Source organism: Nomascus leucogenys, chromosome 6, assembly GCF_006542625.1.
Source record: "Nomascus leucogenys isolate Asia chromosome 6, Asia_NLE_v1, whole genome shotgun sequence".
Classification (NCBI taxonomy): Eukaryota; Metazoa; Chordata; class Mammalia; order Primates; family Hylobatidae; genus Nomascus; species Nomascus leucogenys.
In genome coordinates this window covers 52,195,208-52,222,219 of record NC_044386.1, presented here as the reverse complement: position 1 = coordinate 52,222,219, position 27,012 = coordinate 52,195,208, and the positions used below count along the sequence as shown (strand labels likewise).

At 37.7% G+C, this 27,012-nt stretch overlaps 2 protein-coding genes and 1 pseudogene across 6 annotated transcripts in view; 2 read left to right on the top strand and 1 right to left on the bottom strand.

Moving 5' to 3' along the window:
* Positions 1 to 10,855, bottom strand: part of COPS2 (COP9 signalosome subunit 2) — a 30,363-nt gene extending 19,508 nt beyond the window's left edge. The window contains exons 1-2 of one of the 2 annotated variants that reach the window (XM_003266896.2): positions 10,725 to 10,855; positions 173 to 286 (exon numbers count right to left, since the gene is read on the bottom strand). In XM_003266896.2, the coding sequence (XP_003266944.1) occupies positions 173 to 286; positions 10,725 to 10,778 (168 nt within the window). In that variant the 5' untranslated portion in view covers positions 10,779 to 10,855. The remainder of the gene's footprint in view (positions 1 to 172; positions 287 to 10,724) is intronic. The other variant, XM_003266895.3, reaches the window with a different exon arrangement.
* A 110-nt stretch (positions 10,856 to 10,965) lies between these two features.
* The window catches only part of GALK2 (galactokinase 2), a 179,007-nt gene continuing 162,960 nt past the window's right edge, over positions 10,966 to 27,012 (top strand). For 2 of the 4 annotated variants that reach the window (XM_030814114.1, XM_030814116.1), the window contains exon 1: positions 25,326 to 25,611. In XM_030814114.1, coding sequence (XP_030669974.1) covers positions 25,559 to 25,611 — 53 coding nt within the window. In that variant the 5' untranslated portion in view covers positions 25,326 to 25,558. Of the gene's footprint in view, positions 11,217 to 25,325; positions 25,612 to 27,012 lie in introns of those variants that run through there. The other 2 variants (XM_030814115.1, XM_030814117.1) reach the window with 2 other exon arrangements.
* On the top strand, positions 11,528 to 12,051 carry LOC100581165 (annotated as a pseudogene).

Here is a 27,012-nt window from a genome sequence, read left to right as displayed (position 1 = left end):
AAAAACATCAGGATAACCCTTTTGAAACACTTGCTTGTGCTGCCTAATGCTAACTGATAGGATAATTAAGTATTCAAAACACATTTCTGAGATAAAATCACCTGGGACTTATTTGTTCTAGCATATCATTAAAAAAATTAACACATAGAATCAAATGGAAAAGAATATAAACCTTTTGGAAACTGCTTAATGCTGCTTTTGGGTCATCTTCTTTTAATGCTTTGGAATTATAGTACTGATTTTCCAAATCCACATTTGGCTCGGAGTTACTATCTTCAGAGTATTCCTGTGTCAGAAAGAAAGAAATATTAAAAGAAAAAAAAAAAGAAACCCACACATAGCAATGTAAAAAGTGAATGCTGTTAAGACAGAAAAACCACATATTTTTACAAAACAAAACAACTTTGAATACATACGTAAAATGCCACTGAAATTCAACTGGTATATAAAATCAGGGGTTGAAGAGAGGAGGAGGGAGGAGTCAAAATCAAGTGTATAGCAGAATATAATCATTTCTTTCTTTCAGATGAAAGCTAAAATGTCTATAGAATCAACATAAAAGAAGAATGCAAAGACCTGATATTGGTTAATGACCCCAATTCTGTAGTGGTTAAGCTTTCGTTGGTCATGAAATCTGAGGGAATCCTAATGTAGATGTGTTCTAATTATTAATTTTTGGTTCTGTAATCTAATTTTTCTATTCCCCAAGTCTAAATTTCATTATTGTAACATGGTTTAAAACTAGCTAGGATGGTAATCTACACATGGCAAAGTCATCTAGCACTGAATATAATTATGTTAATAAGAATACTTGCCTTACGTGCACTACACAACAGCTGTTTATACTAATGTTAATCAGCTTTATAACAAATCAGAATAAAACAAAATGGATTTATATAATTTTATGAGACTTTCCATTACACGAGTTCAATTCTTAGTGGAAAAAAAACAAGGCAGAAGGGAAAACTGGAATAAAACAACTATTTTGTGGAGCAGTGTAAACAAGAGTGTCACACAGTTACAGGACATTCAGTCAAATAATGAGGATTACAAAATACACATGGATTGGTATAACGGAAATTATTATCTTATGAGTCATAAGATAAAGATGATTTCCTTCTCAGCTTTAAGTCATTACAGAGGGCAAGTTTATATCAAATTAAGAATAGTACCTGGAAACAAACACAAAAAGACAAGAATAGTTTTATAGTTATTTCTAAATCCAAATATAGGTAACAAATTTCTTTATGAGATATTTATGAAAAATTCTGCTACAGTCTCATAAAAGCATAGGAGTGAAGAAAGGTATGCTGTGTATACTAAGTTACTCAAAAGCTCAAAAACACATTAACACAAGATGAACTTTTCAATAATCAAGAGTGGCTTTGTAATGTGCGCCCTCTGGAGGATAATTCCTTCCTCGTGTGAAGACATGTCTGTCAGTCTTACAGATTTAAGACCTGGAATTCCATTATGTTTAACATATGAAAATCACTTGAAACACTTCTTTTAGGGACAAGACGAAACTAGGTAGTAAATAAGTTTCATAATTATTCATTTACTTCTTAACCCTTGTAATCTAGGCTTGACTACAAAGAAACTGATCAAGCTAAAAAAAGAGAAATTAGTAAAGAATGAATAAGCCAACCATGCACAGAATGATGCTGTGACGGTGATGGCTTCAAACCTGGATTTTGAAAGATAAATGGAAGTTTGCCTGCTAGACAAAACGGGAGAGGATAAAGGGAATAGTACATGTAGTAACAGCATAAACAATGGAAGGTAACTATTTGTTGGAACATAAAAGCCCTTATTGACTCTACCTTCAAAATAAATCTCAAATCTATCCACTCCCAAACCCCCTGCCTGCTACCACCCTACCCTACCCAACTACTTTCATCTCTCCACAAACTTTAACAGCCTTCTCATTCTCCTTTTTAAGTTCTAATATCCTCATGGTTAAGCAGGTGAAATAATTTTCACAAAATGTAAATTATCTTATTCCTCTCCTCAAAAATGGTTCCTATTCCTCTTAAAATCGACAGCAAAATCATCAAAACTTGACTCCTGTGTCCAACCTTATCTCCTATCAAGTTCTCCCTCATTCACTTTGCTGCAGCCATCCTGGCCTTAACTCAATGGCCTTAACAAGTGCCAAATTCTCCCACTTTTATGTGCTATTTCTATCTCTTTCCACCTCTACCTCTACCTCTCTTCATCTAGTTAACTACTGTGTATCATTTCAGATCTCAGCCTAAGGGTATTCTAAAGAAGACTTGGAATAAAGAATCGCAGCTATAAAACCCACTCTATGCCTTTGGAAATCAGCTCTTTTCTAATTGTTTTATTAAGTTGGAACAAATATAAACAGATTTACCATATATGATTTATCATACAATAACTAAAATAAAAACTTCACTTAACACTGTTGAATAAGATAGAGGAATAGCTCGCTGAACCAGAAAATTACTATTTTTTGCAACCCAAACCTTCAGAATGCAGCCTTGAACCTGGAAGTAAAATGAAAAGTATTTCTGATTTACACTGATCACAAAGTAAAAATTCAGAGTCCATTTACTTTTGGTTTCTTGGCTCAAAACAAATTAGAAAAAACAATTAGGTCAGGTTTTGAGAAGAGGAAAGTAGAAGCTGAAAGGTATACATGACAACAGTAGGACTAGTGTTTTGGAGCTTCCTAGCAAAAGAAACAGTATTTTAGAAAGGGAATAGATTAACTTCAATTGTCTGGAAATTACTGAACCAATTATAACATTGTTAAAAACAGGATCCTTGACATTTCCTGTCATATGTCACACAGTGTCTTGTCATTCAGTCACGGAATACTTATAATAAGAGTAGTTATCTGTAACTTCTGGGACCTGATAGATTTCAGATAGAGATTTCTAAACTTTAGATGTTACAACTCCAAAAAAAAAAAAAAAAAAAAAAAAAAAAAATCACAATGAGAAAAGATTTGATTCAGCCCTCTACATTTTGTGACTACATTCTTTTGGTTTTTCATATCATACGGATTAAGAAATGGCATGTATAATGCTTTTGCATAACTGCAATTCAACTCTTAAACAAATGTTATTGCTAAAATATATAAATACATGAGGATTGGCACAACTGATGTTCTACTGATTGACTACAAATAGGCAGTTCCTTGTTATGATCTGCAACGCCATGTTCGTAGGCTTGAATCAGCCATCATGACATCACTAACCCGTCATTTGCACCCCACTGAATCAATTATCACAAGCTGTGCACTACTGCAAATTATTCTTCAGTTATTACACAGGTATAATTTTTCAAACTAATGTTTTGAAGTCTTTGGAAGAACAATTCTATTGTTTAGGTGCTTCTACTATTTATACTCAACAATCATGATCTTTAATATATGCCAGCAATTAATTATTGCTCACACAAATCCAAATTAACAGCCCTTCTCCTCAAGCTATTCATGGTCTATTAAGGAACAGATATGCAAACAAAACCATTAATATAATATAATATAAGCAATAATAGACACACATACTAAGACTACTGGCATCTCGAAAAGGAGTAATCAACTACTTCTGAGTTAGAGGAAGGAAAAAGATACCCAAGTCAGGTATAAAAGTATGAATAGGAATCGCCAGCAATGAGGAAGGGCAGCCGAAATAATGCAATTAACATGCAAATGCAAGGAAGCTTGAAACAGTATGAATAGTTTGGGCTGAAGCACAGGATGTTATGTAAAGGGCTGATGAAAGATGAACTGGTATTGAACAGAGGAACAGGACAACAGAAGTCTTGCAAGGAGATTAGATCCAATAAAGAGCCTCTAAAAGATTTTACAAGGAAATAGATTTGTGTTTCTTTAAGAGTACTCTGGTAGCAATGAGGTGGCCCACTGGATAATCTTAAAAGTCTGGCCAGGAGCTGTGAAGGCCTGATCCCAAGAAGTAGAATAAGGAGAAAAGGTAGGGGACACGATAAATGATGGAATAAACACAGAAGATGTTAAACAATGTTAAGGATGTAAAATAAAAGTGCCCATATGTGCACAAGATAAAGGAAAATAAAGTTATCCATAATGACAATCGAAGGCTTGGTAACACATGATGCCATTACCCAGAATAGGAAATCTAGAAGTATTGAGTAAGTACTGCTAAACTGAATTAGTTACATCAAATGAAAAAGAGATAATAATTTGTAAAAGTTTAAATGTTTTTTAACAGAAGAGAAAGTGGAATTTTAATTAGTATATAAAGAATGCTTTAAAAACAAATGAAGAGGTTAAGCAAATTATGAAAGATAAACAAGCACTTGTTTTACAAGAACAGTTGTAAAAGGGATTAAAAATAAAAAAACCCCCAAAGTTCAATAATAGTTCCAACCTACTCATGTCCTGTTATTTCCCCCAAGCAATTTGTGATCCATCCACACAACCAAAATCTACTCTTTCTCAAACATGCCACACAATTTTAAATCTCTGCTTTGGCATAAACTGCTCTTTTTGCTAGAATTCTAAACCACTTTCCCTCCTAACAAACTTTCTGCTTTTCTCCTAAGATACTCCCCTGCCCTAATACTGCTGGGAAATGTGTTCATCAACTCATCTTAGCATCACTCTTCTTAGCAAACTAAATTTTTTTTCTCAGTCATGCTTCCGTATGACATGCATCTCTCTAACATAGAGCTTTGTATGTTAAAACAGTCCAAATTGTGAACTTCCCAGAAGCAGGAACTTTCTTATTCATCTGTGTATTCCGAGAGCCTGGGATATTACAAAACGCTTAGTAAGTGTTTGGTTAACTAAAATAAAAGGTGGGTAAACATTCCAAAATAACACACAGCAGCCAGGGTCAATTTTGACTATATCTGGAATGTAGCTACTGCTGAACAGTATCAGTTCCAGGATCAGGATCAGTTCCATAGCTCATTTACTTACTCTTGTATCTATTGGCAATAGAAGACCTAAGAAATGTACTTTAGGAAAACAATCCTGACCATTAACAATGCTTTCTGAGCCTTGTCTAACAGCTGTACCATATGTTGGCACACTAAGAGGTACAGAGCAGTGTTTCATTATCCTTAAAAAGCAGACACGATTCAAATCCCAGGTAGCCATTTATGGTTTAGCTACTGATAAAGTTATCCATTTAAAAAAATACACACAAGTTAATGGGTGCTGATTTGTTAACTATGGAGTAAATTAGAATTAAAAAACAAAACAAAACAAAAAAAACTGTCTGCTGGGCACGGTGGCTCATGCCTGTAATCCCAGCACTTTGGGAGGCAGAGGCCGGTGGATCATCTGAGGTCAGGAGTTCGAGACCAGCCTGACCAACATGGAGAAACCCTGTCTCTACTAAAAATACAAAAAATTAGCCGGGCATGGTGGCGCATGCCTGTAATCCCAGCCATTTGGGAGGCTGAGGCACGAGAATCGCGCCACTGCACTCCAGCCTGGGCAACAGAGTAAGACTCTGTCTCCAAAAAAAAGAAAAAAAAAAATTAAAACCATTGATAATTTATTTGCAGACATTTTTCTATATTTTTCCCACCTAACAAAATTGGGATAATATGTATTATACCGTCTTTGATATTTTTTGAACTTAACATTTATACTGAATACATGTTCACTATGTACATAGCACTGGCAATTGACCATCATCTTTCCACTGATCTTTTTATTAAAAGGATGACAAATACGAGAGTCTGTAAGAGATCCTGTAGCTAAGACTCATTTTCCTCCCCACTACACACAAAAAAATAGACAAGTAAAAATGTAGAGCATTAAAACTGCTATACCATAAAAAATAATGGGAACATGGGTGGAGTTGGAGGCCATTTTTCCTACCCAACTAATGTAGGAACAGAAAACCAAATACTGCATGTTCTCTGTTTTAAGTGGGACTAAATGATGAGAACTCGTTAACACAAAGAAGGGAACAGACACTAGGGCCTACTTGAAAGAAAAGGGTGGGAGGAGGGAGAGGAGCAGAAAAAATAACTATTGGGTACTTGGCTTAGTACCTGGGTGATGAAATAATCTGTATAATAAACCCTTGTAATACGAACTTATCTATATAACTAACCTGCACATGTACCCTTGAACCTAAAAGTTAAAAAAATAAATAAAACTGCTATATATTAAGACAAGAAAAACAATACTAGTAAACATTTATTTCCTAATCCCAACTATGAGCTTGACTAGGGGAATATAATGAGGCTCACAGCTGGTCATATATTTAACCAAGTGGAATTATTCTAATTTTTAGACAATGTTTTCCTTGTAATACATTTAAATAATTATATCCAAATATAGACTGGGCGTGGTGGCTCACGCCTGTAATCTTAGCACTTTGGGAGGGTGAGGAAGGCCAATCACCTGAGGTCAGGAGTTTGCGACCAGCCTGGCCAACATGGTGAAACCCTGTCTCTACTAAAATATAAAAATTAGCCGGGCATGGTGGTGGGTGCCTGTGGTCCCAGCTATTCAGGAGGCTGAGGCAGGAGAATCGCTTGAACCCAGGAGGTGGAGGTTGCAGTGAGCCAAGATCACGCCACTGCACTCCAGCCTGGGCGAAAGAGCACAACTCTGCCTCAAAAAAAAAAAAAAAAAAAATTATATTCAAATATATAATATCCTACATATAACAGGACTTAACTAAAGACTAATTTTTGGAATAAAGTCAATTTGTCTTAAATTCTTTCTAAAAAGATTATTAGAAGTTTCACGGTAGAACGATTGGACTGAGGAATTAAAACAGCTTATCAATGGCCTTACCAACTTAATGAATGGCACTATGGTTATTATTTAGTATTACTGGATCAGCAAATAATCTATAAACCTGTAAAATTAGCATTGCATTAAATGTCATTTACTAGCACCATCGCCTACTACAGATTACTATGTTTAGAAATGCCTGCTTCTGCCTCTAATGAAAATCAAACAGATCTTAGAACATACATGACCATACAGGTATGTTGAATTTCTTTTACATTCATTTTTTTTTTTTTTTTTTTTAAATAAGTTTGTTTTATTTTAGATCCTTCTTAGGCAGAAATCATTATTTACTTTCTTGGGTAAAAACAGTACAGTTTTAGAAACAGACTTAGTTTTTCAGGTGGTATCCTAACTACCTATTTCTATCAGATTGGGGAAGAACAAAGTGATTTAGGGTGTTAAAATATATCAATGGATGACCAATAAAGATATGCTGAGTATCACTGTGGTCAGCAATACTCACTGCTCTTAGTTAACATTTTAACTAAAACGAGGTGATGACCAATTTTCCAAAAAAAAAATACATTTTTTATAAAAATAAATCTTGAGAAAGCAAGTCAATTCTGCACATTTTTTAAATACTAAGAAACAGAAAAAAAAAAAAAAAAAGAAAATCCCAGACAAAATAACTATTTTAAAAAAAGAAAAACTCTTTTGGCAAAAGGTAAGCATGAAATGGTAACCTGCTTCATTAATCTTTTTTTTTAAAATATATGATTTAAGGAAATGAAAAACAAATTACTAAATAAATTTTATGCCACCAAAAGTTTTAACTGTTAGTAAATTCATCATAAATAATTTTACAATTAGACACCTGATGAGAGACAGATGAAGGCAGGAAGAGCTATTTAATATAATGCTAGGGGAAGAAAAACAAAAAACCCAACAGAAAACTCCAACATTTCATTCCATTATGTAGTAGTGCAAAATCTTACTTTAAGAAATAAAAAAGTTAAAACAAGGCTGGTTGTGGTGACTAACACCTGTAATCCCAGCACTTTGGAAGGCTGAGGAGGGGCAGATCACTTGAGGTCAGGAGTTCAAGACCAGTCTGACCAACATGGTGAAACCCCGCCTCTAATAAAAACGCAAAAAATTAGCCAGGTGTGGTGGCAGGCGCCTGTAATCTCAGCTACTAAGGAGGCTGAGGCAGAAGAATCGCTTGAACTCGGGAGGCGGAGGTTGCAGTGAGCTGAGATTGTGCCACTGCACTCCAGCCTGGGCAACAGAATGAGACTCCGTTTCAAAAAAAAATAAAGTTAACGCAATTATATATTCAACTTTATTATACTGCTCATGTAGTGTAGGCCCTAAAAGGCTGGGAAAACATAACCAAGTTAAAACACTGTATGTTTAATAAAAAATCTTGCAAAAGTTAATCAAGTACTTTATGGGACAAAAAGATTCTCACTGCTATTACTACATTACATTCTCAAAGATGATCTTCAGCTTAATCACGGTGCTAATAAGTTACATATCCAACAGACTATTGCTTAGGAAAGAGATAAGCGCAAACACAAACACAAACTAATAATACAAATGCAATTTCTCAAGAGATGACATACAGCTGGGCACGGTGGCACGTGCCAGTAGTCTCAGATACTTAAGAGGCTGAGGCGGGATGATTGGTTGGGCCCAGGAGCTTGGGCCCAGCCTGAGTAACACAGCAAAATCCCATCTCTAAAAATATATACACGCATAAATAAATAAAGAAGACATACAAATGGCCAACACATACATGAAAGAAAAAAAAAAAGCTCAATGTCACTACCAAAGAAATGCAAATCAAAACCACAATTAGAATGGTTATTAATCAAAAAGACAAAAAATAATAGAATGCTGGCAAGAAAGTGGAGAAAATAGAACTCTTCTACACTTTTGATGGAGATGTAAATTAGTATAGCCATTATGGAGATTTCTCAAAAACTAGAAGTAGAACTACCATAAGATCCTGCAATCCACTCCTGGGTTTATCCAAAGGAAAGAAAATCGGTCTATTAAAGGGATACCTGCACTCCATGTTCATTGCAGCATTATTCACAACAGCAAAGACGGGAATCAACCTAAGTGTCCATCAATGGATAAACGGATGAAGAAAATGTGGTATACATACATAATGGAATATTATTTGACTATAAAAAAGAATGAAATTCTGTCAATTTGCAGCAACATGGATCTGGAGATTTAGGTTAAGTGAAATATGCCAGGCACAGAAAGACAAATATCACATGTTCTCACTCAGATGTGGGAGCAAAAGAAGTTGATTTCATGGTGGTAGAGAGTAGAATGATAGGAAGGGTGTTGGGGGGAAAGAGGAGTGGGGAAGTAAGAGAAGTTGGTTAATGGTATGTACAAACCAACAGTTAGATAGAAGGATTAAGTTCTAATGTTTGATAGCGGAGTAGGGTGACTATGGTTAAAACGTATTTTATATTTCAAAATATCTAGAAGAGATGACTTTAAATATTCCCTAGACACAGAAATGATAAAAACACAAGGTGATGGATATCCTAAATACAGACTTGATCATTACATATCCTGTGCATGTAACAAAACCCCCCATAAATATGTACAAAATACTATGAATCAATTAAAAAAATACAAGCACATTTAAAACCAACATTTTGATAAGAAAACACCTGTAATATGAATAAACAGGTAATAAGTAAAAACGGACAGATACATATTCTTAATGAACTGAAGTCACTGCCTACAACTGGCTTGCACAAACTAAAATGTAAGGTAGAAACCATAACTATTAGCGAAACTACATTTAACTTTAAAAATTATAAAAATCTCTACTACGACTTTCAAATAATAGCGAGAATTTCCGTTCTCCCTTTTGCAAAGTGTGCCTTATTTTACAATGCAAAAAACTGAAAATATATACGAAGAAGTTATAGACTAATTCAAAACAATGTATTAATATTTTGACAATCTCTGGCACTTAAAATGAGTCAGACGTCCCAAAACATCTATTTCGTAATTTTATGATAATGCAGCATCACCATAAAAGAACCATATGAAACACCCCCAAAATAAAGAAACACAGCAAAACTGACGTTAATTCTGGGTCAAGATAATTTTCTGAGTTGCCACACGATGTTTTTGAATAGCAAACGTTATTCAAACTTGCAAATCCATTAATAAATGAAGCTTTGAATCTTTAAAAATCTCCATTGAGTCAGATAAATTCGTTTATTTCTATGCTGTTGCTGTTTTAAACTTTGTATACTGGTAAATTTCTAAGGGAAAAGCCATGGGTTCAATTATCTTTCACCCGTCCTCCAAAAACACCACAAGCAAAACCTTCTCCCCAGCTTTTCTTTATAAAGAACTGAAAAAGTGGTTCGGCTACCTTTTTTTCAGTTATCTTTGCTCTGAACTCTCCCCTACACACTTACCTCGGACCAAAACTGGCCCTGGCAAGACTATTTAAGCTGTCTCCAGGAGACTCACAAGTTGCGTTTCGCGGTCAGGCCTGGGAGCAGTAAAACCCCCCCAGTTTTCAGACTTCTAGCATTTCGCACCCGCCCAGTTCAAGTGTGAAGAAGTGGGGGCCCGGAACGCTGGGCCCGAAAGGGCAAAGCCAGGGCCTACACCGCAGCATGGTCACCGAGGCGGCTAGCGCGGTGGGGAGGCAGAAGACACAGAGAACCGAACGCCTGGGGCCAGGGGCATCCGTGTAAACCGAAGAGGCGCTCAGACTTGGAGGGCAAGGCCCGGGGCCCCCTTCGCTGCCTCCTTTGCCCTCCCTTCCCCCATGCTGGAGAAGCAGGGCCCGGGCCCGGTGCGGGAACGGGGAGGAGGTAAACCAGTCCTGTCACTGCACTGAGAGAAGCTGGAAACGGCACATGCTCTACTGGGAGAGGCCGCGGGCGCCCCGGCCCAGACCCCGAAAACTAGACACGTCTCCACCCCCAGAGTTCTATTCCCTGCGCCTCACCAGGTCGTAGTCCTCCTCATCATCGCACATGAAATCATCCTCCATGTCAGACATCTTGGCCGGGAGGGGGAGGAGAAATTGGAGACAACCTCCTCCCACAATCCTCCGCGGCTCAGAGGCGTCACTCTCAGCTTCTTTCCGCCTTCCAGTCCCTCTTAGAGGAGCTGTTTCCTGCCGGAACCAATTATCTCGACAGGTAGATGATTCGCTACGACTCCAAAAGAGACTGCACCGCCTCCCTTTTCCTCCGAAGCGGTTGGTGCCTTAGCAACTAAACCTAGCAACTGGGACTTCGTCAGGTGCTGCGGGTCTCAGCCCAAGGGCGTCAGAAACTGCGCTCGCGTCGAGCAGTTTCCAGCCTCCTGGGTAAGGGAGCAGTCTCCTCCCTTGCTTGGGACTCTGGAAGCATCTCATTTCGGTGAAAGTAAGGGACAGCTTAGGACCAGAAGCCTTTCGCGGAGAAAAGGCTGACATGTCCGTCCTGTATGACAGGTATTATTTCTGCTATCATTGTACGTGTGCATTTAGCCCACACATTGCGGTGGGTGTTCCTAAGATACTTGGAGTACTTTTCAGCAACACAGTTTACACTTAATGCTTGTTATATTTGTAGTTGACAAAACAATTCTGTGGATATCCTAAATTAGGTATGCAGCTATCAGTTGAGTTGCCTTAAATCTTAACTCAGTTGTTCAACGAATTGTAAACTGACCTTTACAGCCCTTGGGACCGAATTAAGGTAACAACGACTGGTTTTTAAAAAATACATTACTGTGAACCTGAGGGCATCATGTTGTGAGGAGATGTGGGCTGCGGTGACTCGCGGGATCGGGAATTTCAAGAGAACCGAGCGGAACGGGAAATCGGCAACATGAAGCCCTGTCTCGCTCCCAGGCACCCCTCTACCGACAGCCTCCTGCCAGAGCAGATTAGTCTCTATACAGAAATTAAGGGAGAGATTGCTCGTAAAGATGACAAGCTGCTGTCATTTCTAAAATATGTGTATGTTGATTCCAAAGATCCTGTGTCTTCCGTGCAGGTGAAAGCTGCTGAAACACGTCAGGAGCCAAAGGAATTCAGATTGCCGAAAGGCCATCACTTTGATATGATAAATATTTAGAGCATTCCCAAAGGCAAAATTTCCACTGTAGAAGCATTGACACTTTTCAATAATCATAAACTTTATCCAGAAACATGAACTGCTGAGAAAATAGCCCAAGAATATCATTTAGAACAGAAACATGTGAATTCCCTTCTTAAATATTTTGTTACTTTTGAAGTCAAAATCTTCCCTCCTGAAGACGAGAAAGCAATACAATCAAAATGAAGAAAATCACAAAAATTTCCTATGTGTACTCCTCATCCCTCATGCTGTATATTTTCTTATTTTTGCATATTAAATTATGTTAATTACCAAGTGTTTAATGCTCTCATTGTGAGAGCATCCTCAATATTTATTGAGCTCCCTGAATTTTCAAGATTGCCATAGACTGTATTTTATTTTATTTTAATTTGGTTTAGGCATATTTCATATGTACATGTTAGCATGACTAATCAGCACATCTGTACCTTTATTATAAGTAAAAGAGTTAATTTGTTATTTTAGACACATCATACCAACTTTTAAATTGGTCATATGACCCTTTGGGAAGTGTCCTGAATCCCTCATTTAAGTTTTCCTTTCCAAGTTAGGTGTTTAGTTCATTCTTCATATGCGATAGTGAAAGTAAAAGCTTTCCTGACTCTTAAGACTGACATTTTCTTGTTAGGGAAAGAGACTCGATAGTAAGGTAGACTAACAGTATTACCCAAATAAAGGCACATAGGAGAAAATAACGAATCAATAAAATCTAATTAAAATGACTACCCCAGGGAATAAGAAGTATTGAGGATTTATTTTATTTTGAATTGGTATTAAGTATGGAATAATTGTCTTTACAGTTATAAAAAGTAATTAGTGGTGTTTACGAAATGTTGGGAATTTCTGCTTTGACAAATAAGTAAGTCCCGTGGCCTTCAGAGAGGGAGGCAGTAGCAGAAACTTTCGAAAAAGTAACATTTCTCTGGATTTAACATGGAACTAGAAAAATTTAAAGAATAATTAAATCAAAAAACCATGGTAAATGAAATTTGGTGATTATATATAGTTTCGGATGTTAATGCTAGTTGAGAGAAGAGAGAAAAAATAGCAAGTAGAAGCAGAGAACAGGATCATTGGAAGGGACCTGAGAAATTGCTGCTTCATCCATTTTAGCAAACTTATTAGCACGGCATGTACCAATACTAGGATCTTGAGTAAGAGTGTGTGAGTTTAGCTCTGCCTAATATATTACTACTTGTGGGATCTTTGGGAGACTATGTCCTCTTTGAGATTGAATTTCTTCTATAAAATGAGCATAATGCTACCTTACTAAAATTTAAGAGTTATCATGAAGATAAATGAAATAGTAAAGGACTACAAAAGACCAAGGAAATAGTGAATTTTTTTTTGTAGTGGAGAAACGCCTGGGGAGAATATATGACCTAAGGTTTCTGTAGTTTATGACCTAACCAGGCCCAGAACTTAGTTTTTCAAATCCTAGTAGTGTGTTTTTTCTGATGTGCCAAAAAGCAGCACACCTCAAAGAAGGGAGTAAGTGTGAATTGTGGGTATATTAGTGTTATCAGTGTGCTTCTGAGGGAAGATAGGCATCACTACTTCCCAGAGATGCCCCTGGTAATGATATAGAAGATGTTAAAGAATTCAACATGGTAACGGAATGAGGCATTTGTAGTAATGCTGAGAACAGAAAAATGGACTAAGTGGAAAATTTGTAAGCATGTCTTTGAATGTAGATTGGTTAGGTGAACAAAGTACCTACTTTATTTTTAGTTCAGTATAATAATTGTTTTAAGAAAACATGAAATAACTACTCAATATAAAATGCATTTTAAAACTCCTGTAAATCAGTCAAAACTTTATTCCATTTGTCATAATGGTCACTAGTTGAGTCACTAATACTACTACACTCTTATTTCTGAGCCATCTTTATTCATATCTACATTGTGTGGTTAGGCAGCTGTTATGTGGTGTCACATGATAAAGGATTTCTTCCCATACCATTAAAAAAATACTATTACACAAAATCATTGGCAGAATTCAAAATAAGGAAAAAAATGAAATAAAGGGGAAAAACCGTTTTTCAAATAGGTAGCATTTTCCACGTAAACTTCCAGATCTGTCCACGTGACTCCACAAAATGTTATGTAATTAAGCATAGATATAGATTTGGATTATTTTTGCATCTATGTAGCAGCATAGGTCAATGTTTGGTTGTTTGTTTATATTTAGAGACAAGATCTTGCTCTGTCACCCAGGCTGGAGTGCAGTGGCACCATCATAGCTTACTGCAGCCTCGAACTCCTTGGTTTAAGTGATCTTCCCATCTCAGCCTCCTCAGTGGCTGGGACTTCAGGTACATGCCGCCATTCCTGATGAATGTAAAATATTTTTTTTGTAGAGACAGGGGTCTCACTATGTTGCCCAGGATGGTCTTGCAATCCTCCCACCTCAACCTTCCAAAGCATTGGTATTACAGGTGTGAACCACATTGCCCAGTCTTAAAATATATTCCTAATAATAATTATTATAGTGGCTGTGTAATAATTCCTTGTTGAATGTACCAGTGTACCATAATTCATGCCATTGTTATACATTCAGAGTATTGCAGAAATAACACTATTTTAAGCAATTCTGCAGTGAATATCTTTGAAATTTTATTCTTTAAGAAATTATTCTGGCGCGGTGGCTCACGCCTGTAATCCCAGCACTTTGGGAGGCCGAGGCAGACGGACCACCTGAGGTCAGGAGTTTCAGACCAGCCTGGCCAGCGTGGCAAAACCCTGTCTCTGCTAAAAATACAAAAAAAAAAAAAATTAGCCAGACATGGTGGCAGGTGCCTGTAATCCCAGCTACTCAGGAGGCTGAGGCAGGAGAATCTTTTGAACCAGGGAGGTGGAGGTTGCAGTGAGCCGAGATCGCACCATTGCACATCAGCCTGGGCCACAGAGCAAGACTCTGTCTCAAAAAAAAAAAAAAAAAAGAAAAAGGAAGAGAGAAAGAAATAATTCCAAGAAGAGAAATTACAGACTTGATTCTTTTTTAGTAATTACTTGAATTGACACCTTTTTGGTCATAGTTCTTTTAAGTTGTATTTGTGACAATAATGTGTTCTCACCTATACATACAAATGTTTTTCCCTAACAGTCTTTTCTTCTCAATGTTTTATTATGATAAATTTCAAGCATACATAAAATTGAAAGAATAGTACAGTGGACATGTATATACCCACTATCAGCTTTGATTGTATGTATGTGTGTGTTCCCTGTATCAGTTGAAAGGAGGATTTGGATATCATGACACATCACCCCTAAATGCAGCTATGTGTATTTCCTAAAAATAAGAACATTCTCCTATATAATCACATCATTATTACATATAAGATTAATAATACTGGCCAGGCACGGTGGCTCGTGCCTGTAAACCCAGCACTTTGGGAGGCTGAGGCAGGTGGATCACCTGAGGTTAGGAGTTTGAGAGCAGCCTGGCCAACATGGAGAAATCCTGTCTCTACTAAAAATACAAAAATTATCCAGGCATGGTGGCGCATGCCTGTAATCTCAGATACTCAGGAGCCTTAGGCAGGAGAATCGCTTGCATCTGGGAGGTGGAGGTTGCAGTGAGCCAAGATTGCGCCACTGCACTCCAGCCTGGGCGACAGAGTGAGAGTTTGTCTCAAAAAAGAAAAAAAAAAAAAGATTAATAATAATTCCCTATCATTCAATATCCAGTCTATATGCAAAATTACCATATTAAATGTATAAATTAGAATTGGAAGAGCCTTTAATGATATCACTTTACAGTATAAGGCTTCCCAAATCCCGCAGTAGAGATTCTGATTCAGTAGTTCTGAGTGGCGTTCAGAAACCTATACTTGTAACTTTACAACAAAACAAAACTCCCTATACCTGGGATGACTATACATCCCAGTTTTCCTGGGACTGATCTCGTTTACTACTGTTGACCCATCATGATAGTAATAGCACCCAGGCCGGGTACGGTGGCTCACACCTGGAATCCTAGCACTTTGGGGGTGGATCACGAGGTCAAGAGATCGAGACCATCCTGGCCAACATAGTGAAACCCCATCTCTACTAAAAATACAAAAACTAGCTGGGCGTGGTGGTGTGCGCCTGTAGTCCCAGCTACCTGAGGCTGAGGCAGGAGAATTGCTTGAACCCGGGAGGCGGAGGCAGAGGTTGCAGTGAGCTGAGATCGTGCCACTGCACTCTAGCCTGGTGATAGAGCAAGACTCCATCTCAAAAAAAAAAAAATTAATAGCACCCATCACTTTCAGAAGTTAGACAGTAAATCACATGGTTACTCTACTTGTAATTGTTCAAAAGAGAAAATAGGATCCTGAGGTAAAGAGGTTTATTTGCTCAGAGTAATCAAAGTTTCATAGTTTTACTTTGTATTCAAGATAGCAGTTGCAAAATGGATAATATGCTTAACAAATGCATACTGATCACATATACGAAACTGCATGTTGATTTACATTTAAATATATTACATAATTTGCTGCTTTTAAATGTAATGCCTTATTCCAACAATGGGAAAATAAGTATGAAAATAAGCTGGTAAGTAGGAAGACTGGGTGAACGGCAGCTAAATTTTGAGTATAATTTCCTTGGCCATGACCAAATTTATTAAGTCTAGTCTGGAAATTTACTAACAGCAGTTGAAAAGGTCTTCACTGTGCTGAGCGTGCTGCTTGAGTACACAGGTGCTAATAAGTGCTTGTTGGATAAATAAAAATGTTAATAGATTAATCTTTCTGTATCACACATCAAAATCTTTTTCTGTCCTTAAAAATCCATGTTAATGTGACCTTATTCACATAGCCTGTCCTGAATACTTTATACCGTTAAGATATTCTCTTTTATTTTTTCTTGACATTAATTTTATTCAATGGTAAATAATAGAAAATTGTAATTTTAACGGAGTGCATTTGTGTGACATGCTGCCCTTGTTGAAAGCGGATCCTATGTTTTTAAAACATATTTTCATAAAATGGCATTATTGAGGTATTATTCAGTAGCTTGATTTACCTCAGTAAGGTAAATTAAGCTGCACATACTTAAAGTATAAAATTTATTTATTTATTTTATTTTTTGAGATGGAGTCTTGCTCTGTTGCCCAGTCTAGAGTGTAGTGGCATGATCTCGGCTCACTACAACCTCCGCCTCCTGGGTTCAAGCGATTCTCCTGCCTCAGCCTCCCTAGAAGCTGGAATTACAGGCATCCACCACCACGCCCAGCTAATTTTTGCATTTTTAGTAGTGATGAGGTTTCGCCATGTTGGTCAGGCTGGTCTCGAACTCCTGACCTCAGGTGATCCACTCGCCTTGGCCTCCCAAAGTGCTGGGAGTACAGGCATGAGCCACCACTCCCAGCCTTAAAGTATAAAATTTAATGAACTTTGACATATGTATACACCTGTGAAACTATCACGACACAAGATAATGAACATATTATCACTGCAAAAGTTTCCTCACAGATTCCTTGCAGTAATTTCTCTCCTCTCCCTTTAACTTTTCCCAGGTAACTACTGATCTACTTTTTGTCACTATAGATTAGTTTACATTTTCAGGAATTTTATATAAATGGAATCATGCCATATGTGCTCTCATTTTCCTGGTTTCTTTCATTTCGTATAATTATGTTGAGATTTGTCCAGGTTGTTGCATGTATCAGTTGTTTCTTTTTATTGCTGAATATTCATTACATGGATATATTACAATTCATCTTACCCATTTATCTGTTGATAGATATTTTAAGTTTTTTTCAGTTTGTGGCTAATATAAATGAAGCTGCTAAGAACATTTGTGCACAAGTTTTTGTGTGGACATATGTTTTGTTTCTCTTGGGTAATTTATGATAGACAGACTCTATGGTGGCTACCCATTATCTATTTCCTTGAATAATTCTTTGCTTTTTAAGCATGAGTGGGATCTGTGACTTGCTTCTAACTAAGATACAGCAAAGGTGATATACATGATTATATATACATGATTACATTATACAAGATTGTTAAGTCAATCCTGACAGGAAAGATGATCTCCTTTGCTGGCTTTGAGGAAGGCAAGTGCCCATGTTGGGAAGGACAACACAACAGGGAGCTGATGGTGGCATCTGGCTAGCAGCCAGCCAAAAAAAAAATATATATATGGTCTTAGTCTGACAGCCCACAAGGAACTGAATGCTGCTAACAGCCATGTGCTCTTGGAAGTGAATCCTTCCCCAGTTGAGCCTCAAATAAGCGTTTGTGAGACCTTAAAACAGGACGGAAAATTGTGAGATAATAAATGTGTATTTATTTATACTACTACATTTGTAGTAATATTGTTACGCAGAATAGATGTGAATGCAGTTAGTAAATATCTTGTAGTGAAATGGTTGGGTCCTATGGTAGGTATATATTTAACTTTTTAAGAAACTCTCAAATTGTTTTCCTAAGTGGTTTTACCATTTTGCATATCCAACAGCAGTGCATAAGAGTTCTAGTTGCTCCACATCCTTGCCAACATTTAGTGTGGTCAATCTTTTTAACTTTAGCTACGCTAGCAGGAATGTAGCAGTATACTATTGTAGTTTTAATTTGCATTTACTTAATGACTAATGTTGAACATTTTTTGTGTGCTTATTTGTCATTCATGTATCTTCTGTAGTGAAATGTTTTTAAATATATTTTGCCTATTTTTTAAACTGGGTTGTTTATCTTATTACTGTTAAGTTGTAAGAGTTCTTTATGCTTTTTGTGTTGTATTCATCTTTGTCATATCCAAGGGCACTGAGATTTTCACTTACGTTTTTTTCTGGAAGTTTTATGTAGTTTTACCTCTTACATTTAGGTCTGCGATCCATTTCAAATTTAATTTTCGTGTATAGTGTGAATGAATGTGGAGGTTCATTAGTTTGCATATGGATATCAAATTGTTCCAGCATCATTTGTTGAAAAGATAGCTTTTTCTATTGAGTTGTCTTGGCACCTTTGTCAAAAATCCAATGACAGTTTAATTGTCAGCATAATTTGATCCTTTTAAAATATATTTTGCATAATTGTGTGCTACCTTGTATTACAATTATTTCCATTTATTCATTATTAAACAGAAAGCTCCTTGAGGACACAACTGTCTTTCTTACTTCTGAATTCTCTGAAACAGCATATGCCTTGCTTATAGAAGATTCTCAATGAAAATGTGATGTGTTTAAGTAAACTTTAGCATTCATGACTCTTCACAGGCCTTGGCTGAGTCATACCAAACAGGTTTATGATTTGGCATCCTTTCAGACCAATCACCTTTTAAATTTTTTTTACTATATTAATTTGGGGAGACTGAACACTGTGTGTTAGAAGAGCAGAAAAAGAGGACTCCTTTTGTATTAGTAAAGTTCGGGAAAGAAAACTCGTGGCATACTCAGGGGAGTTTACTGAAAATTTAATTAAGGGACTATTTATAGAGATGGAGGCAGGGTTAAGGGAACCAACAACTACTTATACTAAGCCTTCAGAATGCTCCAGACTGCAATTATATCTTTCATCTCTATAGTTGACATAGGAGGAATATGCTAATACAGTATGATTAAGCATTGAATGGGTTCAGAATATGCCACCCCGAAATATGCTACTTTGGCCTAAGTATTATTTTGAGCCAAAGCCAACTGACAACCAGTAGATGCAGTTATGTCAGTCACTGGAGAGCGTTAGCAAATGTATTCCCCCCCCCCAAAAAAAAAAAACCAAAAAAAATTGCTTAAGGTAATAACCACAATCAGCTCCTCATTGAGGTGGGCAACATTGGATGGTTATGACAAGGTGAGGAAAGAATTGTCTAGTTTGAAGATTCTTGGTACTATATTTAGTTTCTGGGTTAAGAAATAAAAAGGAAGGCTGGGCATGGTGGCTCATGCCTGTAATCCCAGCACTTTGGGAGGCCGAGGCAGGTGGATCACCTGAGGTCCGGAGTTCAAGATCAGCCTGGCCAACATGGTAAAACCCCATCTCTACTAATCATACAAAAATTAGCTGGGCGTGATGGCGCATGCCTGTAATCCCAGATGCTCCAGAGGCTGAGGCAGGAGAATCGCTTGAACCCAGCAGGCGGAGGTTGCAGTGAGCCGAGATTGTGCTGTTGCACTCAGCCTGGACGACAAGAGTGAAACTCCATCAAAAAAAAAAAAAAAAAAAAAAGAAATAAAAAGGAGAAAACAAAATATAGTTTTAAATTGGGGCAATTTATCTGTAATTTGGTCAGGCTAATGTACACTGTAAGCTTGAAATGCAAACTTCTAATTTCAGAATCTAAATTTTTGTTTATCAGATTTCGTTTTGATGATGGAATGTATACTAGATGCAGAGTTTGCATCAATTTTTGTAATATATTCATTTATTTACTTAACTAATTTTAATTTGCCATAATAGCAGGAGCTTTTTGTTTATGTTTATTGTCGTATCCCCAGTGTCTAGAATAGTGCTTAGAACATAGTAGCACAGAGAAACATTTGTTAAATGAATGAATGAATGGTAGAATAATGGATGAAACATGGAATATGAATTCTAGTGGAGGTGACAGGTAATAAGTATAAAAATCAATAAATGTAATTTCAGATGGCCTTAAAGACAGCAAACCAGATTTAGGTGATATAGAATAACTGGAGAGAATGTTGGGATGGTTTTTAAAATCTTCATAATAACCCTATGAAGTAGGTATTTTTATCTCCCTTTTTTAGAAGAGGAATTTCAGACTTGCCTAGGGTCACAAAGTAGTGGAACCACGCTAATCCAGTTTCATTAATTTATTCCTTCATTAAACATTCCTTGAGTGCCTGCTCAACACTGAGCCAGAGTCTATAAAATCAGAGTAAAACAGTCTTTGCCTTCAGGGAGCTTATAATCTAGCTCTGTGCTGTCTAATATAGCAGCCACTTGTTTCTCATCATAATTGAGATATGCTGTAATTGAGACATGCTGGATTTTGAAGACTTATTTAAAAAAGTAAAATGTCTGAATAATTTAAATTATTATATTTAAAATGATATTTTGGTGTATTAGATAAAATATATTATTAAATTTAACATTTCTTTTTACTGTTTTGAAAGTGGCTTCTAGAAAATTTAAAATGACATGTTTGACTTACATTGTAGATTCTGATTCAGTAGGTCTGGGCCCAAGATAATGTATTTCTTTTTTTTTTTTTTTTTTTTGAGGCAAAGTCTTGCTCTGTCACCCAGGCTGGAGTGCAATGGCGCCATCTCCGCTCACTGCAAGCTCCACCTCCCAGGTTCAGGCCATTCTCCTGCGTCAGCCTCCCAAGTAGCTGGGACTACAGGCGCCCACCACCACGCCCGGCTAATTTTTAGTATTTTTAGTAGAGATGGGGTTTTACCCGTGTTAGCCAGGATAGTCTCGATCTCCTGACCTTGTGATCTGCCCGCCTTGGCCTCCCAAAGTGCTGGAATTACAGGTGTGAGCCACCGCACCCGGCCCAAGATAATGTGTTTCTAAAAACTTTCAAGTGATGCTGATGCTGCTGTTCTGAGGACCACACTTTGAGTAGAAAAATTTAGACTAGACAGAAAACACAAGTAATAGAGTACTGATGTGATGCTTTGTATGACTGGGCAAGCAGAAGGTGCTTAGAGGCTTCGTTTTGTTTTGCTTTGTTTTTCACTCTGCAAAACAATCTATGTTGGGTTAAAGCATTTTTGCACAATTTTTATTTCCTCCATAACTACATAAATATAGATTTCTCTGATTCATGAGTTTATCTTTTGCCATTTAATGATTATATACACTAGAGAGCAGTATCTATTCTATAAACAGAAGAATAAGGGACTGGGTGCAGTAGCTCACGCCTGTAATCTCAGCACTTTGGGAGGCTGAGGCAGGTGGATGGCCTCAGTTCAGGAGTTTGAGACCAGCCTGGCCAACATGGTGAAACCCCATCTCTACTAAAAATACAAAAATTAGGTGGCAGGTGCCTGTAATCCCAGCTACTCGGGAGGCTGAGGCGGGAGAATCACTTGAACCCGGAAGGCGGAGGTTGCAGTGAGCTGAGATCGCGCCATTGCACTCCAGCCTGGGCAACAAGAGTGAGACTTGGTCTCAACAAAAAAAAGAAAAAGAAGGAATGTAACATCATTATAAAGAAGACATAAACAAGTATTACATATTATTTACTGTAATGAGAAAATATCCAAAATAGGTCACTGAAGTAGATTCTCCCAATTGTGAACAATAGTTTTTATTGTAAGTCAAAATCGGAAATATTTTCCAGAGGTTGCACAAACAGATTAAACCACAGAAATACAGAAATAACATTATTTCAGATAAATGGTCAATCCCTCTATGGTCTTAGACACTTAGTTTTGGGTAGAGAATGTGGAAAACCTCCTAAAGGAAGTGATTTCTAAGCTGAGAAACATCAATAGGCATTAGCCAGATCTGTAAGTCTCTAACACCCATGCTTTAACTCATATTTTGGATCAGGTTTTTGTTTTATTTCATTTTAGTGTTTGTTTTGTTTTTGTTTAGTTTGCTATAATATTTTATCTGAATGGAGACTAATATCCTTTGAGGAGAAACAATTTCAAGTTTATTAATTAGGTTTCTGTTTAAGACTCCATCATAATATACCATTTATTAGTTTATAATTCAGATTCTAAACCTATTGTAAGAGTGCCTACTTGCAAAAAGCAAAGAACCAAGAGGTTCAGGATTTGTGAAAATAAAAATACTGTAAAATATAAATGTTTAAATATTTTCTTTTCTTTTTTTTTTTGAGATGGAGCTTCAGTCTTGGTTGCCAAGGCTGGAGTGCAATGGCATGATCTTGGCTTACTCAATCTCCATCTCCTGGGTTCAAGCGATTCTCCCGCCTCAGCCTCCCAAGTTGCTGGGATTACAGGTGCTTGCCACCACACCTGGCTATATTTTTGTATTTTTAGTAGAGATGGGGTTTCACCATGTTGGCCAGGCCATTCTTGAACTCCTGACCTCAGATAATCTGCTCACCTCGGCCTCCCAAAGTGCTGGGATTACAGGCATGAGCCACTGCACCCAGCCAAATGCTTAAATATTTTCACTATTAGATATGTCTAATAAGAACTAAAGGAATATCTTCTTGAAATTGAAAAGGAAATAATATTTTTCTATCCCATAAGGATTGTTGGAAAGGTTTAAAGAGACAATAATATATGCAAAGTGCTTACTTAGCAAGATGCCTAGTATAAGGAAGGTAGTATAAGAAAGTAATGTTAGTTTTATTTTTGGTGTCTATTTGGGGTTCTCTAGTAGTTTGGACAGGTTATTTTAAGAGTAATGTTTTATGAAAATTATAATGTACACATTTTAATTTGGGACAAGGATTCTAATTATTTCAATAATTTATTTTTAAGCACAGTTTACTGGGGTCTCAACAAAGGTCACACATTCAGAAGTAGTATGGCCTCTAGGCTAGGAGTCTAGAGACCTAGGTTTTAATTCTAGCTCTGTTAATCCTGTTTTACTTTGCGCCAATCATTTCAAAAAAGGATGCTTTACTAGTTGCTCTGTAAGGTGCTTTCTAGTCTGCGTCAGTTTTGTTGAGACTGCAATAGCAATGTATCCAAGGTCCAAACTAATGATTTGCCATCTGGTTTCATTTAGCAAAGTTAATGTTTGGTCATCAAGTACACATTCAGTAGGAAGTATTCTTTTTTGAAACAGTTTCTACAGTCATTTTTTTAACCCTGTATAAAATGAGTTTATTTTGGACTATTAAAAAAATTCAAAACTTTAAAATTTGTTATTTTTCAACTAATGCAAAAGAATATATTAGAAACATCTGAATAAAAAATGATTCTGGGCTGGGCACGGTGGCTCACGCCTTTAATCCCAGAATTTTGGAAGTCCGAGGTGGGCTGATCACCTGAGGTCAGGAGCTCGAGACCAGCCTGCCCAACGTGGTGAAACCCTGTCTTTACTAAAAATACAAAAATTAGCCGATGTGGTGGCGGGCGCCTATATTCCCAGCTACTCGGGTGGCTGAGACAGGAGAATCGTTTGAACCTGGGAGGTGGAGGTTGTAGTGAACAGAGATCATGCCATTGCACTCCAGCCTGGGCAACAAAGAACAAAACTCCACCTAAAAAAAAAAAAAAAAAAAAAGAAGATTCTGCTCTTTTCTGTATTTACTGATGTCCCTAAACATTTTACATTTTTTAAAAAATTTAGGTTATCTCCCTATTAAAACTATTTACAAGTGACAGTGATGACTCCTGTTACTCAAAATTAAACCAAAATGAACATCAAACTGGGATTTATTGGGGCCCAGAAACAAGAAGATATAATTTATTCATTTGAAAATGGTAAAGAGGGATTGAAATAATAGTGAGAAAGCTGCCCTGAGACCAGAGTAACTTTGTTTCTTTGATGTACCATTTACAGTAATAACCCAAAGGGGTGCCAAGGGGCTGCCACTCTTTGGCTATGCTTTATTGTCCATTCACACTTTGTCTCCATGTTTCCTTCCCCCTTCCTCCTGTATACATGTATACAGAAGGGGGAAGGAAACATGGAGACAAAGTATGCACATACATATAGAAATTCTGGAGCAGCAACTTACTGATGTGTACAACTTATCGAATCTCTCTGAGTTATGCTACTACCCCTAGTGTGTTGGGCATGTTGGCTCAAACTTCCTTAATCAGGAAACTTTGGAGTGGGTTTATTGCTAGCTGTTTTCACTTGGGTTTAATCTCAATATTTCTGAGGTGCAAAGTGCACTAGATTGAGAGTTAATAGATCTGAATTTTAATTCCAGTTTTGCTCCCAATGATCACTGTGACCTCAGGCACATCATGTCACCTCTCGTCGTTCATTCAGTTTATCTTACCTATTCATTAAAAACCAATCTGCCTGCCTCCCGTTGCTTTCTAGTGGTAGTGATGATGGAGGTGGTAAGAGACACAATAAATACATAAGCAAATAGAACTGTGAAGGAAGGAAAAGCAAGTGATGTACTGGGGATAGTGTACTTTTTAAGATAGGGCATCTAGGATTTCTCTAGGTAAGTGAAAAATGAAGAGGTTTAACTGGATGCTAAGGGGTCTTGCACATTAAAAGGCATGTGTTTCCGTCTTTTCACTACTGTTTAGGAAGGCCCACCAATGCCTCTAACCTGTAAATAAATGCAAATCTATTTAAATCAAGTGAAACATCAATTTTATGTTGCTTGATTTGGAAGTAATCCGCAAAAGAAGCAATAGCTAAACATTTTAGTGGTTTGGGGAGTAGCTGCTGAACAATAAAGACCAAAACCATAACTTAAAAAAAAAAAAAAAAAAAAAAAAAAAAACGCAGCCCGAGACAGATCAGAAACTAGGTGTATGTAGGGCGCCAGGTTATGACATTGTTCTCTGACATCCACACGGCGCGAAAAGAAAACCTCACTAGTCAGCTTCGCACGTGCTCTGCGCAGGAGCTCCCGCGAGGCCCTAGTCCCTCCCTGGGAGCAGGACGGAGGCTGTACCTGACTGCTGCTTGGAGGGAACCCTGGCTGAGTCCAGGGAGGAGGAGCCAGAGGCGGGGACGATTGGAAGCAGCCACCTCAGCGAAGCTGCAGGATTTCCGCAGGGCGGGAGCTGTTTATCTCCCGGAAGAAAACGGCTCCTGTCACAGAAGTCTCGTGATTGCTCTGGTAGCTTTGCTTAGACACTTGAAACTACAGAAGAAAGAAGGATCTAGCGAAATATGGCTACAGAGAGCCCTGCTACGCGTCGGGTCCAGGTGGCAGAACATCCCAGGTGGGGGAGAGGAGACGCCGGGCTTTGGGATCTCCTGGGTTGGCTACGTGTAGATCGGGTCCACAGCACTTGGCTGCTCCCTTGGGGCGCTGCTTTTGGTCCCAGGGAGCAAGTAGAACCCTTGGGATTCTATAAGGACACGTGGCTGGGCTTGCAAAAAAGATCACGCGGCAAACACATTCCACCTTGACTACTACGAAGGGTTGTATGTTTTTTGCTTCGTTCATGCAGATTCTTTTCCTTTTCTTGCTGTAATTAGTACACTCTTTCTACTGGGCTTCAGCAGAAATGCCCATATCCACACTGAACTCCTCTCTTTGTCTTGCATGCCAGTTGATACTGCTTTTTAAAAGTCTTATTTCTAAATATTCATTGAAAACAAACACAAAAACCCTCTTGGTGTCTGCATCCTCTTTAAAACAAAACAAAAAACACGAGAATCTCTGAACTGTCACTTAGGGAATTAATTTGCTGGCAGTCCCTAGCTACAGAGTAACCAATAGTTTAGTGATGTCTCTGGGAGGATCTTTTCAGTTACAGGTACTTGTAGAAATACTTCGTTCTGACTAATGGGGCTGAGGTCTCATAAAATGAAGTCTCTCCCCTGCTACATTAGCCAAAGGCTTTCCTGACTCTGCCTTTGCTGTTTTTCTTTTCTTTTTCCTTCCTTCCTTCCTTCCTTCCTTCCTTCCTTCCTTCCTTCCTTCTTTTTTTTTTTTTTTTTTTGACGGAGTTTTGCTCTTGTTGCCCAGGCTGGAGTGCAATGGCGCGATCTTGGCTCACCACAACCTCTGCCTCCCGGGTTCAAGCGATTCTCCTGTCTCAGCCTCCTGAGAAGCTGGGATTACAGGCAGGCGCCACCACACCCGGCTAATTTTGTATTTTACCAGAGACGGGGTTTCTCTATGTTGGTCAGGCTGGTCTCGAACTCCTGAGCTCAAGTGATCCGCCCAACCTGGCCTCCCAAAGTGCTGGGATTACAGACGTGAGCCATCGTGCCGGGCCCTCTGCCTTTGCTGTTTTTAGTTTTTTTCTGTTCACTTTTTTCTCTGACATCAAGTCCTTAAGCTCTTCCTACTTGGTGGTTTATTACCACCATGTGTCAGTTGGTGATATTATACTTTACTACAACTTGAAAATGTTCTTTCATCCTTAAACCAGCAAACAGTGTGTCTTTAGTTACCAGAAAGAAACATGATTTCTTATTATAGAGTCCAGCACAGCTTTGGACTGCTTTTCAATGTCTTTGAATGTTTTAATATACTCTAGAGGTTCTTGTATAGCACTGTTGCCCTTATGTATTTGAATGAATTAAGACACACTGTTAAAGGCATGCTTCCAATAAGATTAATGAGAAATTTGTTACATGTAAATAACCTGATCTCTTGTAGTTTAGTCTTT